The 18,664-nt window shown below is 39.4% G+C and overlaps 1 protein-coding gene across 3 annotated transcripts in view; it reads right to left on the reverse strand.

Moving 5' to 3' along the window:
* Nucleotides 1-7,592: 7,592 nt before the first annotated feature.
* lrch4 (leucine-rich repeats and calponin homology (CH) domain containing 4) overlaps nucleotides 7,593-18,664 on the reverse strand; it is a 32,556-nt gene continuing 21,484 nt past the window's right edge. Inside the window, exons 7-19 of one of the 3 annotated variants that reach the window (XR_015710932.1) lie at nucleotides 18,179-18,293; nucleotides 18,007-18,113; nucleotides 17,864-17,910; nucleotides 15,865-16,020; nucleotides 15,506-15,574; nucleotides 15,250-15,301; nucleotides 15,095-15,158; nucleotides 14,842-14,934; nucleotides 14,686-14,777; nucleotides 14,470-14,607; nucleotides 13,797-13,874; nucleotides 8,713-9,357; nucleotides 7,593-8,498 (exon numbers count right to left, since the gene is read on the reverse strand). Coding sequence is in view for 2 of the 3 variants with exons in the window: in XM_087789724.1 (XP_087645850.1) it covers nucleotides 13,329-13,574; nucleotides 13,797-13,874; nucleotides 14,470-14,607; nucleotides 14,686-14,777; nucleotides 14,842-14,934; nucleotides 15,095-15,158; nucleotides 15,250-15,301; nucleotides 15,506-15,574; nucleotides 15,865-16,020; nucleotides 17,864-17,910; nucleotides 18,007-18,113; nucleotides 18,179-18,293 (1,257 nt within the window). In the remaining variant the exon portion in view is untranslated. Of the gene's footprint in view, nucleotides 9,358-11,083; nucleotides 13,575-13,796; nucleotides 13,875-14,469; nucleotides 14,608-14,685; nucleotides 14,778-14,841; nucleotides 14,935-15,094; nucleotides 15,159-15,249; nucleotides 15,302-15,505; nucleotides 15,575-15,864; nucleotides 16,021-17,863; nucleotides 17,911-18,006; nucleotides 18,114-18,178; nucleotides 18,294-18,664 lie in introns of those variants that run through there. The other 2 variants (XM_087789725.1, XM_087789724.1) reach the window with 2 other exon arrangements.

Below are 18,664 nucleotides of genomic sequence, written 5' to 3' on the forward strand. Positions count from 1 at the left end.
TTTTCTCAGTTGAAGGAAACAGTTTTTGGTCAGTTTTCTGCAGCTAGTATTCAGTTTTAAATCAATTTTATATTTCAACAATTTCTATATCTATTATGTGTAAAAGGACGGTAAGATTGAGCTTAAACAGATCATATCCACGAAAAAGAGCAAATAATTTGTATGAAATGTGTGAAAATGTGTAGTGATGTCGTCTGCTGTCTGTGACATCACTGTTTCATAGTAGCCGGAACATGAAAGTAACATGGGATGCAGGAATACATTTTTTATTAAAGAGATTATATCTTTATTTTTAAGAAAAACAGATCATTTATTCCATTAATTATGATTTGTAGTCATTTAAATGGTGGTAAAGATAAGTAGTATGGTGGAATTAAGCACAACAAATGATATTACTTGTGATTGAAGCACATTAAAGATCACGGCTTGTGTTCAAAATGTCTTTTTATTTTGAGAGTAATGTGTTAATATTTAGTTTAAAATAGATTCACTTTTTTTGCATCAGTTAGTTACACACTATGGAAACAACTTAATTTACCGCATATTATTATGGCAGATCAATGATATTCCTGTAATACACATTAATAACCATTAATTACCAAGGAAGCAACAAGAAAGGAAACAGAAAAATTAACTTTATAGATGTGAACAATATTTCATGACCAGGCCTGAAAGCTACTTCATTGACGTCTGCGTGAACTACGTTGGCTCTAACTTACTATTTTAGTGTCTGCTTGTTGTGTTGTAGCTCAACTGATCAAAAGTGTTATAACAAGTCATGAATATCAACAAAATAAATACAAATGAAACTGAAGAATGAAAATGATTAGATCAATGGATTTCTAAGACTCACCAGGTCCACGTTTTAAAAGCTGCATCTTCATTTTTGAATGGTAAGAAAGTTCAGGATCATCATCAAGGCTTGTGTTCTTACAACGACATGCAGTAAAGCGGTAGATTTATGAAAACACGACTCTGTAAAGGAGCGAGCAGGAGATGCTGCTCTCGCCACCGAGCGCCAGAGGAAAGATATTAGTGGATTCACTCAACTCCATCTGCCTGATTTACCCGGAGCCGTCCGGGGAAGATCTTTTCATTTTAATCATGTCCAAGGTCCCCCTCACCCCCCGCCAAGTGTCCACCCCACAGGTTTGTTTGGTCGCCCCACTAATGGTCCTCGCTAGTCCACTTCATTCATCTCCCCGACGCATAACTGCAACCCCCAGAAGTTTCCGTCTGGAGGGAGAGCGGCGCTGATATCTCATTTCAAACTGAGAGGAATCCATTAAGAGCCTGTGATGGGGAGTGAAGCGGCATCAGAACCGGCGCCGACGTGCGGGGACACGTTTAAGAGGCTGTCCTGGATTGGACAGCCGCTACTGTGACGCTCCAGGGGTTCACAGAATCATAACAGCTGCTCTTAGATCTGAGCAGACGTCCATTTTCTTACACTTGTTCCCTTGACGGAGTCGTGTGGAGGCTGAAGACACCGAAGTATGTCCTGATGCGACGTGTTCTTCCCTCGTGAGAGCAGTTCACAGAAAAATAGATTAAACATAGATACACATTATACTACATAAGTAAGTAATTTATATTTATAAAGCGCTTTTCCAGACCAGGGTCACAAAACGCTTAAACAATCAAAACAATGCTCAATAAAATATATACTTAAAAGATCAAGATAAGACCGAGAACAACACAGGAATCTCAGAAAATCAAGGAAAAGGCTGCACGGATAAAAATGTTCTAAGATGTTTCTTGAAGGACACATAGTTCACATATTATAAAATTATACTATAAACAATGAATAAACAATAAAACAAACAAACTTAAAAATACAACAATGATAACTATATAAACAGCAAACACGTCCTACTTATCCTTCATACCTGATTCAACTAGGAAATATCTCACTCTAATAGATATGCAGCCTCAACACCGATTAAATGTTTACCAAACATGTTTATAGAACTTCCAGAAACTTTCAAGAATCTGTTTATTCCCACCACTGATGTTCACACAAACTAGACACAGAAATAATACTTCACTCTCACCATACTCACGTACATACGTTGGACATCAAAGTAATATTTTCTTCAGAGGTTCTATTGAATGACCTACACTTACCGCTGCGATCATTGACTTCTTATACTGCATTTAAGAAGCATCTGGAGGAAGTTTTGTTTCACTTAACTTGTGCTGAACAATAACAAAACAAATAAATAAATCCAGAACAACAACACATTGTTGAACTGTTGAACATCATTGAGGACATGTGTGTTGTTGTGTGTTGATCTTTGTTTTCATTTGGCAGAGGAAACAAAGGTGTCTCCTCTGAACGTGTCCCTCACAGTCACACACAAAGCGAGTCGATCCTTTAAACCCACGTCTCCTGGACACTGAAGCAGACAAATCACTGCACAATAGTCACCTGTGGCACAAACCTGTCTTCATTCTGGACTCGTCCTGCTGTGGGTGGTTCCTGCTTTAATACCAGCATCACAATAATAGAACACTTCACAGCTCTATTCCTAATAGACGCCGCTTTCATTCCTGGCATAATCCCGTTTTGAAAGAGGAAAATTGAGGATGTACCCTGGAGAAAAGTAGCCTCACCAGCCTTTGCAATGTCATTTAATTAAAATACATCCAGTCAAAAGATATAAAAGGAGGTTTTGTAATAATTCCTTCAGAGAAGAATGAGCGACGATGCTCTTCTTCACAGAGATGGAACTGGGACAAGATTAAAACTCTGTTTACTCTGGTGAGAATAAAACCTCGGGCAGGAAGCAAAACTCAGCCTTGTAGAGCTCCGCTCCAGGTGTCTCACCAGGGACGTGCGGTCAGGGGAGGCAGGTGAGGCACTGCCTCACCTCTCAATGCGCAATCCATCGCAAACTGTGTTGAAACATGAACGGCCGTTGCCTTTTTGACATTAAATGGACGGGCCTAACGTCTTTCTGAGGCAGTGATTGGGTCGACAAGAACTTAAATAAATACATGCAGAAACAACACAAATATAAATAACTAAATGGAAAGACAAATAAAATATGCAATGAATAAATCAGAGAATCCGGACAAATCATTCATTCATTGACAACGGCTTTATCCCGGGGTCAGGGTCGCGGGGACCAGACAAATGACGACACATAGTTCAAGTAAAAATATAAAAGAAGAGTTAAAAAGATTTATAAAAAGTAAGAAATAAAGATAATGTACGATAAATAGAGAAGCAGCAGAGGTAAGAGGTTTTATTATGTTGTCTCGTTATTAAAAGTGCAATGGTTTTTTTTAAGGTGCTCTGAGATGTGGTGTAAACAAACGTCTTTATTGATCCTTATTTATCCAGTTCACGTGTGTGTTGATGACCCTCCGTAGTACAGTCCTGTCCACTGTAGTGCAGTAACATACCCTATGGTTATACAGCAGGACAACACACTGATGGAGCTGCAGTAGAAGGAAAGCAGCAGCTTCTCCTCCAGGTTGTTGCTCCTGAGGATCCTCAGAAAGTAAAGTCGCTGCTGGGCCTTCTTGACTATTGTAGTGATGTTTTTAGTTCAGGAAAAATCCTCTGAGATGTGTGTTAAGAAATCTGAAGTCTGAGACACATTCCACAGCCCCCATAAATCAGTAGGGATCAGTGGGGCCTAAACACATTTTTAGTGTTGGAGAAAACGGACGTCAGTGTTTACAGTCACAAGGTTAATTGGCTTTTGTTTGTCTGGTTATTTACTTGGTTACGTGGTTTGGCTAAAAATGGAATCAAGTCAGAGAAGCTGTGGAGCTCACCATTGGAGTGTTGACGACATCAAGCGTTGACGGTGGACAAGGGAGCAAAAGTGACACAGATGGTGGGAAAACATTTAATGAAAGGTTATTGTAGTTTTCACTAGACTACCCTTTAGCTCGGACCAAATAGATAGATAGATAGATAGATAGATACTTTATTCATCGCCTTAGAGAGTGTTTGGAAGAATCTGCTTTTCTTTGACTTCACTTTTTGTTTGCAATCACTGTGACTCTTGTTTCCTCTTGAGTGCTAATAAAGTTTAACCATTGACCTTGAATAAAAGACTCCAGTTTTCTTTCTGTAGAGATGAAGTCGATGACTCATGTGTACGTCACATATTATTCTGCCTTTTTTCTTCCTGTTTTCCTTCTTCCTGCTCCTCAGTCTGGTTCTCTACATGTTTCTGAATGATGTCTCTTCATGTCTTTTTTTCAAATATTTTCTCCAGAAAACAAGGTGGTCAATAATCTTCTTAATCTCCTTTCTGATCACATCACCAACTCCTTAAGTCAATAATGATGGATCCTATTTGACAAGCCAGAGAACACAGTGGATGTTTCTAAATGTCTCTCATCTTTCTGAGCTAAAGCTAAAAACATTTCTACATTGTAAATGCAAGGATTTTGAATGCTTTTACTTTGTTAAGTTTTCTGTTATTTTGAAGACTCTCTTTATAACGCTTGTTCTGTGAAAAAATGCAATTACTTCTAAATCAATCCCAATGATTTCCCTTTTCGTGATCAGAAAAAATGCAATGAAACATCAATTTTTGACATGGATCGCACTGTTATAAAGGAGTCTGTGTAACTTTGGTCATTGGATTTCCTATGCGAGAGCAGACATCACCGGAGGAAACACACAAAGCCTTTCTTTATTTTCTGTGTCACTTCAAAATTGCTTCGGACCTTTTGATCTTTACCCAGAGAACTTGAGATTGCTTGTGTTGAACTTGCTGCTCTTGAGCAAACATTTCTCTCTGAATGAACCTTTGCTTTGTTATTTCAGGCCTGAATTAATGAGCTTCAGTTCACTATGGAAGTAAATCAATGCCATCAGAATATTGAATGGTTGAATTTTTTTTTTTTTCAAATATTGAAAGATTTAATTAATTTCAATTATTCAATATTTATTATATTTTTATTTCAATTATTCAATATTATTTAATTTGTGGCGATTTAAATTCAATATAAAACAAAGCCTTTTAAATTCAATATCAATTTTTTTGAAGCATTTTAAATTCCGTATTACAAAATACGAAGCCTTTTAAATTAAATTAAAAAAAATACAAAGCCTTTTGAATTCAGCATAACAGAGCCACCAGACAAAACCAAACGTGTTCAGAGTTACTGGATCATACTTTCATGCATAAACGATCAGATGACGTCATCACTGCTTCATTAGTTTAGATATTTTCATGACAAAGTATCAACTTTGTTTTAAACATCTTAAACAGACGTTGTTGGAAAAAAATTGAAATATTATATACTCTGAACTACTTTGATATTGTCTGGTGTTTATTTTTTAATATAGAATTTAAAAGGCTTCAATAAAAAATTTAAAAATAAAAATAATGGGATTACAAAAACAAAACAATGAGTGTCACACATCTATAAAATGTAATTTAACAAAATAGAAATACAATCTTTGACTATATTGTGTAACCTTGAAACTGGACACGTGTAGATTTCTAAAATTAAAAATGCCTTCCATATTTTTCTGTGAACCTTCTCAATTTTCTTGATTTTTGTCTTGAATTCAATTAGATAATGCTGGCTCGTTGAAGGCTGACATAAATAAATTTGAATAATCATTGTTTAAATTTTCAATAGTTTGTCAAAACTAAATATTCTTTCTATATATTATGCTAGTCTGACTAATATTCAAAGTTTTCTTCTTTGTTCATCAAGATAGCTGATATCTGGAAATAAAATGGCTAAAATGGATTATATATTTAGCTTTTTATTCGTATATTTTTTTGGCCATTTGTATTCTTTGGCATATAAAACTAGACTTTTCTGTTTTTATGAAAATGTAAGCGTCTCAACTTTTCCTTTGGTAGCTTCTGTAGAAATCTTTTGCTGACATTTTGCTGTTTTGTTTTCATGGAAATTACGATATCAGAATGAGGTGGTGATGAAAGGCATAAAGTGTAATGTAATGCTCATCTGGGAGGCAGGGAGTGGAACAAGCTGTTCTTCTTACTTCACCGATAAGTCCCACAGACGCACTCTTCAAGGAGGAAACTCAAGACTTTTTCTCTCTTGGCAGCAGCAACAACGACACTAAAAAACTTCCTCCCGATGAAGGGAGGATGTAAAAGACCATTATCATGTTTCTCATGCATGTTAACCAGCCTAGATTCATGAAGATGTCCTGCTTCTTCACATGGTTGATGTCGGCAGAACGAACAAAGTCGAAGATGTTTAAGCTTCATTGGCTTCAGCGCACACAGAGTCACAGTCCATCACAGGGCAGCAGAACTGTTGCTTAAAACCCTTTCAACCACATAGACTGCAAGACTAAGTTAGCATGACATCACTTCCTCCAGAGAGCGAGATCCTCCGCAGTCTTCAATTACAGCCTGTAAATGTCATTATCGGTGGTCCTGCTGAGGTGTCCGTGAGAGGAATTGGACCGCCGGTGTTACCGCGGAGGAGCGATCCGTCATTAGAGGTGTGACTTTTAAGAAGTCAGATGAGGAGCTGGGAGCAGACGGTTCTTCAAACCGAAGCCGGCTGGAGAAATGAACGGGAAAGTCAATTAGCCGCGCAGCTAATTGACTCCTGATTACAGCCGAGGCTGGTGGATGCAGAGGAGACGTTCTGACGTTCTGCCTCCTGGTTCTGATATAGAGAAGGTGTGTCAGTCAGGAGGAGCTTATTTATATCTTACACTGCTTCGTTGACTCTGGGTCACATCGTTTAGCTGCCAAAGAGTGTCTTAAAAGTCATCACAGAGGTGTATTTGCTGCCATTTTATATTCTTAAGCTAAAGGGATCTGCTTAAAAACTGAAGCTTGTACGTCTTAAACCAGCGGTTGAGAAGATGAAAACATGTTTCTTCTTCTGTTCCCTGCATTGTTGGACCAGTGTAATTGAATTGTTTTGAAAACCGAAGTCCCGTCGCCACAGTTCAGAATTTGTTTGCAGAGAGAAAGTCTCCTGCTGGGATGTTGTTGTTCTTTTCCTGGAAGCTTCAAAAAGTCTCAGTAAATCAGCAACCGTCGAAATGATTAGAACCGTCCCAGACCCACTGCTGTCAGGCATGTTGGTAGTCAGTGGTGACCTTGTAACTTTAATCTCTACAGAAAATGAGAAGAAAATAAGTAATAAGGTGCATTTCCTGTCGTTGTGTTTTTTACCCGCGAAAACACTTTTAACAAAGGTTCAAGACCAGCTGCTCAAGAGACTTGTTGACTCGTACAGAGCAGATCATGAGTTCCTGCGACCTTGACTACACAGCGGTGGGTCTTCATAGTGGGTCCACTTTGATCACTTAATGAAGAATGAAGTCTATCTGATGTATCTTTTACAACTTGATTCTCATTGCGCCGCTAAACTCTCATCTGAGCGAAGAGTTGGACGTTGAGACGTCAACACATGTTTCAATTGCGACAGGATACGATTAGTATAGTGTTATCTCTGGGTCAAGATGACCCGAAGCCAGAAAACAAATGTGTTTGCGGTATCCCTTGTGTTGTCTCTGGGTCAAGGTGAGTTACACAACACAAGGGATACCAGGGGTTCAAGAAGCATGAGATAAATGCATGAACCTCATTAAAAAGAAAACTTTACATAATAAGTAATTTCTGTGTTTTTTATTTCAGTCGGTCGGTAAAAAATTCTCAGGGTTTGCAAATGACTTTCACCTCAGTGAATCCTTAGTACAAAGAATCTGTCTTCTAGTATCTAAACTCAGGGTGAGGTTCAACTAGTTAGCTTCTTCCCTGCTAACCTAATGACTAGCAAATGGAACATCAAAATCAACATGATCCTGATTTAGTCACTCTGTGAATTCTGCCATGGAAGGAAATCTGGCTCTGATGTTGTTTTCAGTTACGACCTAAGTCTCCGGTCTTCAAGGTATAAAGGAGCAGAAACTGTATATGATCATAAGTCCAGACCTCAACAGCCTCAGGGTCAAATTATCCAAGTCTCAAGTCAAACGTTCACAATGAGAATGTGCTTCATGTTTACACTTCACTGCGTGGTGTGAGAGGATGTTGGATAAGAAGACTGTGAAGCTGATGAGGTGTTGACCTTTGACCTCAACATCTTTCACAGAAAAAAAAACATTCAATCGATATTTCATCGTCTGTCAACATGAACCTTGACGCAGTTACTGAGAGGACTGAAGCGCCGACGCTGGTCAACAGGAAGTCCATCACAGGGTGATCACATGAGGTGTTGACCTTTGACCTCAAAGCTTTCACAGAAAGAAACATCCAAAATGTATTAACTTGTTGACAGACTATGAAATAAACCTTGATGCAGTAAGTGAGAGGACTGAAGAGCCGACGCTGGTCAACAGGAAGTCCATCACATGGTTCACAGGGTGAAGTCATTAAACCTACCTGCTGTACGGTCAGATCAAGAGAAATGTCTGATGGTGAGACACCTTTACCTGCCACAGGTGACAGTCTTTGGGAGTTATACTTGTTAGTATTCTCGACGTACCTGTTTAGATCAGTCTAAAAACAAATTTGACTCTTAGTAAAAACCCTAAAATGTGAAGTTATGTCCTTCAAGTCCTTAGGAAGTCCCAAACAAATGTAAAGTGATAGAACCAACTTTTGAAAACCACATTTATATTTTGATCCTTAGTAAACATATTTCATTTGGTTTTAAGTTAAATGTCACCGGTTTATTTTTACCAACCCTCGTGAGATGGTGGAGAACCGAGCTCACTTTTCTTTAAAAGACACTAAATATGATCCAAATACCTCTACACTGCTCGACATGACAAATTGTTGTTGTTTTTCAAGTCATAAGTCTATATTTGAAGCTTGTTTGTAGCGGAACATCCCAGTGTCTTCAGTGACGGGCGTCAGTACGAGAGGTACTTTACAGACTAACAGTATGTTTTGGTTTTCGGACAAAGAAAAGTGAGCCCTGATCTCTAAGGACATACATTTCTGCCTGTGACTCCAATAGTTGTATTGTAATATTTATCTTTTATCTGAAGATCTACCCAATCATGTCCCTTCAACTGAGTCAATGAAATGAGGAGGCAAACCTTGAATCTCAGGACTATACTTACTCTCTTGTACGCCATTTTGATCATTTTGTCGTGTATATTTTCGCACTTTAAAAAAAATATATATCAATATCTTGAAATCTTAGTATAAGATTTCTTTTCTTTCTTTTTGTACATTTATTTGAGTGTAAACAGGGAACATTTAAAAATAAGAAGGTTTTATATTTCCTAATTTTCAAGTCCTGGAACTTCCTGGTTTATCTGCAGTCCCGCTGGGAGCCGTCGGTCAAGTCCAGCAGCGACTGAATGGTCCGAGCAAGTCGACCGAGGTCGTCATCCTCCGTGATGAGTTGAGGAGAGAACAAGGAGTCCTAGGAGAGGAGGAGAGGAGGTGAATGGAGAGGCAGGGAGGTGATGGCGGGAGGTAAGTATAAGATGGAGGGAGCAGAGGAGGAGGTGCAGGAAGGTGGAGGCGCTGCAGGTCAGTGGGAGGGGCTAAAACAGACCTGGCGTGGGGCCGGGGGGCCAGATGCGGCCGTTTAACTGCGTTAGCGTGGTCCTCCTGAGGTCAAAGGTCATGTACAAACTAACAGTTATATATTTTTTTAAATAGTTCATTATTAGTCTCAAATGTGAACATGTTTGTTTTTTGTTTCAGGCGTTTCTCCGCTCTTTTATTTGTATAAATAAAATGTATTGTTATTAATTGTTTGCCCCTCAACAAGATGTAAGTGAATATTTAAAAATATATTGTGGAAAAAGTGCTTTTATATCAGTTTTCAAAAATGGATCCAATTAAAATAACAAATTTAGAATATTTTTGCTCGATTTTATTACTTTATTTTTTCACTTTTCGGTCTTTTTATTTTTGCTGTTTATAATGAAGAAAGTGTTATCGGCCACCACTGGGGTTTATAAAGGAGGTCCGTAACACCGGGACAAGAGGTCCAAACACGTGATCTGTGGCGACCCCTTGAGGTAGAAAGGAGAGACTTCGATATTTGCAGTAAAACTTCCTCATTACAAGCAGAGTCCTCTGAACTAGAACCATTGAAAGAAGATCTCAGTCACAGTCTTTGATAAATCTATACAATTAGTTCTGCTGCCTTAACTCAGAATCTATGATGAACGGCTGCTCCCACAAACACACACACACACACACACACACACACACACAAACACACACGCAAACACACTCACTCTCACACACACACACACACACAGCTCCACTGGCGTGTGAAACCAGAATGCTTCAGAGCAACTTTAACCCAGAGGTAGTGCCGGGACGAGAATCTTGAGCGACCGCAGCACCATTTATCACGTCGACTCCACACGCCTGCCGCGGCACAATCTTGGGTTCTCGCTCTGGTGGTTCCTGTGACCTGGACTTGACTCAGTCCCGCACTTGGCCCTCAGGGCAGCTGGGATCTGCAGCTGCTATCTGCCGGAGCAGTGAGGTCAGAGGACGGGACACCAACTGGCACCTTCCTCCCTCATTTAAAGACCATTTAGGACGTAACGACATTTTCGATCAAAGACTCTGGTCTGTTGATCAGGAGGAGTCAAGGAGAGTCAAGTCATCAAGTCATAGTCACAGAGTTCTACTCCTTGGTTCTGACTATATGAAGACAGTTGGAGCTTCATCAGATGTTACAGTAGCTTTTATGATGGGTTCTCAGAGGGAGAACGATGTTATGCTATCTACCATCTTATTATCCATCCTTCAACCACGCATGAACAAAACCAAGAGATTATTTTCAACAGTTCAGGCCATTAAAACTTTAACTAGTGACAACAATGGCCTTGATGTAAAGAAACAAGTTGAATGAGACTTGGAGGTAAACCAACCGAAAACACTCCAGTCTGGCAGCATCCACATATTTCATGTTAAAAGGGCAGAATCAGACGAGTATAAAGACTCGCTGCTAGAAAACAAACGTTCACATCTGGGTCAACCTCCCACAGGAAGTGGAATACGTTCTTCAGGTCACGAAAAACAAGAGTGAAGTAGTTACATCTTGTTAGTTTGAAAGCATAACTGCCCAAGGAATATTCGGATGAATTATATGAGCAACATTAGCGGCAAGCAGACAAAAGTTCAAAGTTCAGGTTTAATAAATTCTTTACAGCAGGAGGAGAGAAAACATTTACATATAGATTTATATAAACTCAAAAAAGACTCTTAATAATACAAGGATGTCATATAAATATAAAAGACAACAGCATTTGTGTTCTGCTAACATATTCAAAAGATAGATTTGGGTCAAAGTCAGTGGCTGAACAGTCCAGTTTATAAAACGTCATCTGAGTAGAAAGGTAAGAGCTTAGAAAACATGGGTGAGTGTTGCTTGTTTCAGTCGCCGTGGTTCAGTGCAGGGAGAGTGAATGAAAAGGTTTGAATTAAGAACAGTACTTTTCAATTGTCATTAATGGAGTCAGAGCTTCTGGATGAACCCGAGATTTTTATACTTGTTAAATGCCACTTGTTTCAAAGTTGTTAGAAAAGTCTGCAATAGTTCCACAGGGATTTAAATTTTAAACTTCGGCCGTCGTCTTTGGTGTGAAAAATCCTACAAGCCACAATTGCTTGATGTGTTTAAACTCCTGGTGTCAGGAGGATCTGGACGAAAGCTTGTAGCAAATTATGGATTAACCAGTTTAAAAGTTTGTCTCCAGCTACTGCACATGTGTAAAATGTGAGGCTGAAGTGTAGAGAGTGTTGTCGAGTCTGTATAGATTTAAGTCTAAAGTTTACTGAGAGATTGATGGAATCTCAGGCTGGGTTTAAAGCTCACATTAGCTAAACAATCCAAGTCATCACAGACCATTAGGATCAGAAAACATGTGTTGGCAACCAGCGAGGATCCTGCACCGCCTGCAGGCTTCAGATCAATGACTTCCTAATGCACGACACGAGCAGAACAAACCCGGGAAACAAATCGATGGCATTAAAACGCTGAATAATTGAATATTGATCAGGTTTAATTCACGTATGCGCGAGCGTTTGAAAGCACGTTTAATTCTAAAAAGCTTGACGAGGCTTCCAGAGCTCCAAAAGAGTGCTAAATAAATAAAGAAAAAAACAATAAATTATTAACCTGTTTACATTTGTACAAACCTGTGGCAAAGTCAGCGGGTCAAACGGACCAAAAACAGTCAAAACTTCGAACGCTCACATTCTCCTGCAGGGTTGGTACCGTCATTGCGGACAGATGCAGCAACACTGCCCCCTGCTGCTCACAGTTAAACACAGCAGACAGATCTGCAGTATTTCTCTCAGTAAAACGAGGCACTGACTCTATTGTGTCTTTGATTCTGTTCTTCCAACTTCTAGATAAAACATTCACAGTTCATTTGTGTCCAACATGCAGAATAACAAGTGTGTCCTGGCGTGAGAAATCATGTCAGACTTGAGGGGAGAGAGGAGCCTTTACAGCCCTGAAGAGAAACAGTTAAAATTGTACCTGAACACATCGTGCTCTTCAAACTAAGCGCCATATCATTTGATGATAACGTGAAACATGGTCCTTTTATTATTTGTGGTGTTTTTTTACATCGTTATTTATGAGAAAGTATTTTTAATAGAACAAGTGTAAGAAACCATAGAACTGTTCTCTAAATTAAACATTTGAGTGAAGTGTACAATGAACCAACATGCTAACATAAACATAAGTGCTAATTATATTATTTCATGTCTTTATGTGATCAAAACTATTAATGCCAGCTGTTTGATCAGACTTTTTAAATGACAACACACAACTGTTTTGTATGACCTTATTTTGATCTCTTCACAAACAAACAATTGAACTTGGCAAAAGTGCTAACATAAGCTAAAGTGCTAACCCTAGCTTGGGGGCTAATCCTGTTTATCCTAGCTGTAGTGTGAACCAGTCCGTTTAATTGAAAAATTAAAACAATTTAAATGATTATGTTTATTTTATTTACAATTGAGATTTATTCATATATTTTGGTTCATTTGGAGCCTATATATGAACTATTTAATGACGTTAACAGCAAGTGTACTTTTGATTTAATTGTGGAATTGTCTACATTTATTTTAATGATGTTGTAGCTTTTGATTTCTGAGCTGGCTCCGTCACCTCCCCACGCCCGAGATGATTTCTCCAGCAGACACGCGTGTCAGAAGTTTGGAGGGGGTGTAACAGGACTAAGGCATATCCATGTCGGCTGTAGTGCTTTCTTTAGCGTTTGTGCTGCAGCCGGTGGATTCATGAACAAGGTGCTAGCTCGCTTCAAAACATGTGCCTGACAGACCCGCAGGTCTGATGTGTGACGCGTGTGTGTGTGTGAGTGTGAGTGTGTGTGTGTGTGTGTTACTGCTCTACGCGAGCAGGCAGCAGTAGAGGATGTAGAGCAGCGTCATGACCACGAAGTAGAAGAGCAGGAAATCTGTGGATAGCAGCGAGGACAAGGACGAGGACGTCTGAGAGCAGGGCTTGACACTGATGGGGGGCTGCTGCTCCTCGGCGGTGTCGTTCCCCCTGTCGGTGGCCAGCAGAGCGGCCACGCAGCGCAGCACAGCGGGCAGCTTACACAGAAGCACATCAGAGCACACACACATGTCTCTCTGGACAGGAGGGAGACAAACGGGTGTTAGAGGAAAAACATCGAGGGAGGCGGTCAGAGCCAGACGGATTCCAATCTCTACCATCAGTCCGGCTCTGAGCGTCACCGTGGCAACACGTATGCGCTTATAGCACTTTCAATTTGATTCTCTTGAGTTACCAAACGGAAATGGGCAACGAACAACAAAAGGAACATGTAAGACAGACGTTTAAACGAAACATACCTCTGGAACTCCCAGCTTTCGACAAGCAGTGACAAAGTTCTCCACGTTCAGTCGACTCTTTGCTGAACTCAGTTTTGGCTGAAAAGGAAACAAAGTGTTTCAAAACAAATCCCAGCTTCGCCGTTTCCTTAACTTTCACGTGTACAAGTTGAGATACTAATGAATCCGTTACGCAATAAACAAACCACAAGTAAGTAAATATATGCTGCAAATATAAAAAGTAAACAAGATGTTATATCTAGCTTTGAGCACAAGGAGAGTAACAATCATTTTGTACATTAACTGACAAATAATGCAGCTTAAAGTAAATAAAGTTGCAATTACAACTATTTTATTTGAAACGTGAAACAAATACACAAATAGAAAATACATTCTATAAAAACAAAATATTTAAGATGATGTAACAATTGAAAGTGATAGTTCACCCAAAATTTTAATTCCACTCATTTTCTACTTACCCTCATGTCGACTAAGGGTTGGGATTATTTTCTGAGTAATCTATTCTTTTTTTTTAGAGTTATAGACCAAAATGTTTGTTCATTTTAATGTAGTGACTGGAGCTCATCATCTTCATCTTTTTGGGTGAACTATCACTTTAAATCAGTAGTTAACTGTTAAAGAATTGATGTTGCTTATAGTTTTCTCACAATAAAAGGATGTTCACTAGACTCACCACAGCAGGGGAGGGAACATGAATGACCGACACACACCGAGGTCGGATCTGGTTGACCAGCTGACAGAGGACGGTGCCGTTCGACAAGGCTTCGGCGAGGTCCTCTGCCAGAGTGATCTTCAGCCTTGATTCCAGAGTCTGAGAAGAAGATTCATTGAGTTCATCATCAGGCTCAAAAAAAGAAAGGGAGAGGGAAAATAAAGGATTGGCCTCTACCTTGCGTAACTGAATGACTTCAGGTCTTTCTTCTCTCGTCATACGTAGCGTTGTCCGTGAGTCACTTCTCCCTGATTCACTAAGACTAAAACCTGAAGCAAAGACATGAATCAGGAGGTTCTCGATGACGAATGATGAGGTTAAAAGTCTGCTCACCTGTGGGTTTGTTACTGTTGCGGGACGATGTGCGGAACAGGAAGCTGTTGGGCTTCTGAGAAGTGGGGGATGTCTTTGGGGAGGACGGAACTTCTGCACACAGAACAAGGGCAGTGTGTAAAAGATTCAACAGACAGTCAGCTATTCACCCTTAGATTGATGGCCAAAGTGGTCATAATGTTTTGCTGTGTACATATACTCCTTAATTATAGTATTGTCAAATGAATCCCAACAGAACTTAAGCGTGTCTCACCTGTTCTGCTGCCGGAGCGATAAAGAAAAGTAGAGGAAGTGTTGGCGCTCATTTGATCAGCACTCTGAATAAAACAAAACCCGTTATTAATGTTCTTTCTTTTTTTTTAATCCATGAGACAAGAGTTGTTTTTTAAATAAATAAAACAAACTCACTGCACATCTGTGACGCAGACCGTTGTGGGAGCTTGGCTCCGGTGAGGTACCACTAGGGGGAGACAGAGACCTCATATTATAAATATGCAGTCTGTATCAGACACAATGAAATATTTTCACTTAATGTTTTAATAAGTTAGGGAGAACAAGAATAGAAAGTCTAATAATGACAATAGATAAAGAAAATATACGCTGTTTTAGATCCATTTCCTAACCGTCTTTCAGCAGCGCAACCCTTTCATCATAATCTACTTACCCAGATCTACTTCCTGTCGCTGGTGTCGTGACCACATGACTTCCTGTTTTGCTAGACGCCCGTAGCAAACTGCAACAGTTTAAAATGGAGAGCAAATCATTTAACATGTGAAGAAGAAGGAAGTTTGAATGACTCTTGAGTGACTTAAACACATGATGAGACAGACAAGCGTCTACATATCGGCGTAAACAAGAATCATGTGACGCTGAACTCCACTCATCCAGCCCTGGTATTCCCCTGGTTGTCTGGTGGATTATTCGATCGACTCAGGTGATTTAGGTCAACCGACTCTAAATATAAAACTCCTTGAACCATTTGTAACTCCTGCTCTACATTATCTCCACATGAACAGGGAGTACCTGGCCTTCTCTCTCTGCTGCTGCTGCAGTCGCTCCCTCTCCTGCCAGATCTGCAGGGTTCCGGGCCGGCGCCGCTCCTCCAGGGTCGGGCTGGACGGGGACAGTGGGGACGTAGAGGCTGATGAAGGGACGCCCAGATCCACATGTAAGCTGGCGCTGCATTACAGAGGAAAAGATTTGGTTATGAAGGGAAGAAAGTTATTTTAAACAGTGAGTTATTGTTTTCAAGAAATGGATCAATTCACAAGAATAGAACATGATGTCATCTCTTAAGTCCAAAGAGAATCATGATGAGGAACCATGATCCAATAAAGTTGTGACAAAGAATCTAGAAGATGATTTCTAACTATAGGAATACTGCTCTTTGTTTCAGGGTGAATCCTCCAGACTGAACAGAAACAGTGTTTTAAACTGTAGTTCCAGTCCTACCATTTTTCACAGTGCTATGTCAAATAATGTTTGCGGATGAAAGAGTTTGGATGGAGGGATCTATTCTTAGAATAGAGGAAGTGTTGAAGGCCATGATTGAGGAGGTTTCTGTTCATGAATTCTGTAAAGGGTGAACTTTTAAAAAGCCATTATAAAAAGCAGGTACCACACATTCAAGTGTCACGAAAACGTGTTTAAATCAATGACGTCAGATTGAAACACCAGAATGTGATAAGGTGAGTGACTCAAGCTTGATAAGAGGAGGACAGAGAACAAAAGTGACATCAGCTGACGAACACGGCTCAGAATGTTGACTTTTCCCAGCTCTTCAAATATGTGGGTTGACCTTGTAGAACACGGAGGGAAGACCAGTCATTGTCTCCCACAGTGTGAAAGTACACACTGTAGTGCAGCAACTGTTACACCTGATTTAAAAGAGGAATCACTGGAAGTGGCTTGATTGAGGCGAAGATGTGAAACAGTCCTTTAGGATTATAAAAACATTCCCATGACCCCCTTTGTGTCTTGCCCTTCTTTCCGTCTCCCCAAAGCAGATTAACAAATTAGTGATGATGTCATCTTTCACTCCTTCAATCTCCATCTGTCACAAGAAACAGAAATCCTATCCATGACCAGCGCTTCGTGAGCGGGACACTTTGGTATTCTAATTTAAAGAAAACCTCTGTGAAATGACCCTTGAACCCCTGTCTGTCTCTTCTTACAGCAGTTTCAAATGTATAGCTGGAGCCACAGCAAATGGAAAACAAAATACAATCACGTAAAGCTAAGCTATCTTTCATGCTAACAGAAGCAGCATATTAAAAACATGTGAAATAATCACATTCAAGAGCTAGAAGTGCTAACATGGCTACAAAAGCGTTGATGCTGAAAACATTGATGTTTTTACAGTTCAAGAGAGACGCTTGTAAAGAAAAATATTTTAGGCAAGATAACATTTTAGTTTGTAGAGGAACTCATTCAGCTAAATTGCCGAAAAATGCTAACAAAGGTAAAACAAAGCTGGAGATCAATGTAGCTGTCAGAGACTAGCCACAGGCTTACAGCATATTCAAGCTAAGATGTTATAGCTTAGTTTAGAAACAGAAGACATTCATACGCAGGTAAGGTTAGTTACTCCACAAATACTAATTCTACCTAGCTAGACACAACGTCAGCCAACTACCGAATTTCCCCTCGCGGGACAAATAAGGGATTCTAAAAAAAACAAGCAAATATTTTTGTTTGTTTGTTTTTTTTGTTGTTAATGTTTGCGAAGTAAAACATTTGCATTTTTAATTTGAAATGTTCTATATACAGTATACACACGCATACAACTTACAATTCGTGTGTTAAATAACAGAAGTTTTTCAGATTCTAAGAGTCTAAGGATTAAATAGTATCATTATCATAAGCAGTAGTAATCACTGGTAAAACTTGTCTTAATAAAAAATTCTAATAATGTCGAAACAAGAGTAAAAATAACTTGATAAACTTTGACATGATTGAATAATTACAGTTTAATTATAACCCAAAAAAGGAAGAAAACCATGTATACGTTTCCCAGTATTACCGTTGTATTGTGTCCTCAGCTTGTGCAGTTGAATCTCCCCGTTTTTCCTGGAAACAACAAGATCGATAAAGTTATTCTCCTCAGAAAAACAAACATGCTTCTGCTGTAACATGACCACATTTAACGCAATTACTTAACCGTACCAGAGGAGGTGCAGTCAGAGGAGGTGTGGGCGCGTCTCTCCTGATCTCCTCTTCCTCTTCTGCAACACTGCTGTCAATGAAGTCCACCTGCTCCGCCTCACCGTTGACTGCACCACAACAAGATGGATTAATTAAAAAATAATGCATTGAAATCCCAAGAGAAGTCCCTCACCTTTGTTGGCAACCAGAGGAGATACATCCTCGTCCTCCTCTTCCTCCTCCAGGTTTCTCTGGTCTCTGCTGACCTCGATCAATCGAAGGGATCGCTCGGAGAAATCATCTGCAGACTGGACACACAGATTATTTCATTTACCACTGAACTGTACTGAGGTCAGTGCTGGCACATCGCTCTTTGTACCTTAAAACAAAAACAATAATAAATAATATGGAAGAGGAATGTTAAATAATCTATTGTGGACAAACATTATATTTGAGGGTAAAATTATGAAAAAGAAATTTAACAGATATTTTGTATAATAATGTGTACTCTTATTTTAAATAAAGGAGTAAAAATAGATTATTTTTCTTCTATTTTCGGAGGCAAATTTGTTCAAATAAAAAAAAGTTAATTTATGTGATCTTTGTTGTACATTGGCTTTAACCATATTTTGTAATAAAAACTCAACCCCCCTCTGTTTAGTATGTTCCTGAAACCACA

The sequence above is a fragment of the Callionymus lyra genome, chromosome 4, assembly GCF_982586985.1.
Source record: "Callionymus lyra chromosome 4, fCalLyr1.hap1.1, whole genome shotgun sequence".
Lineage (NCBI taxonomy): Eukaryota > Metazoa > Chordata > Actinopteri > Syngnathiformes > Callionymidae > Callionymus > Callionymus lyra.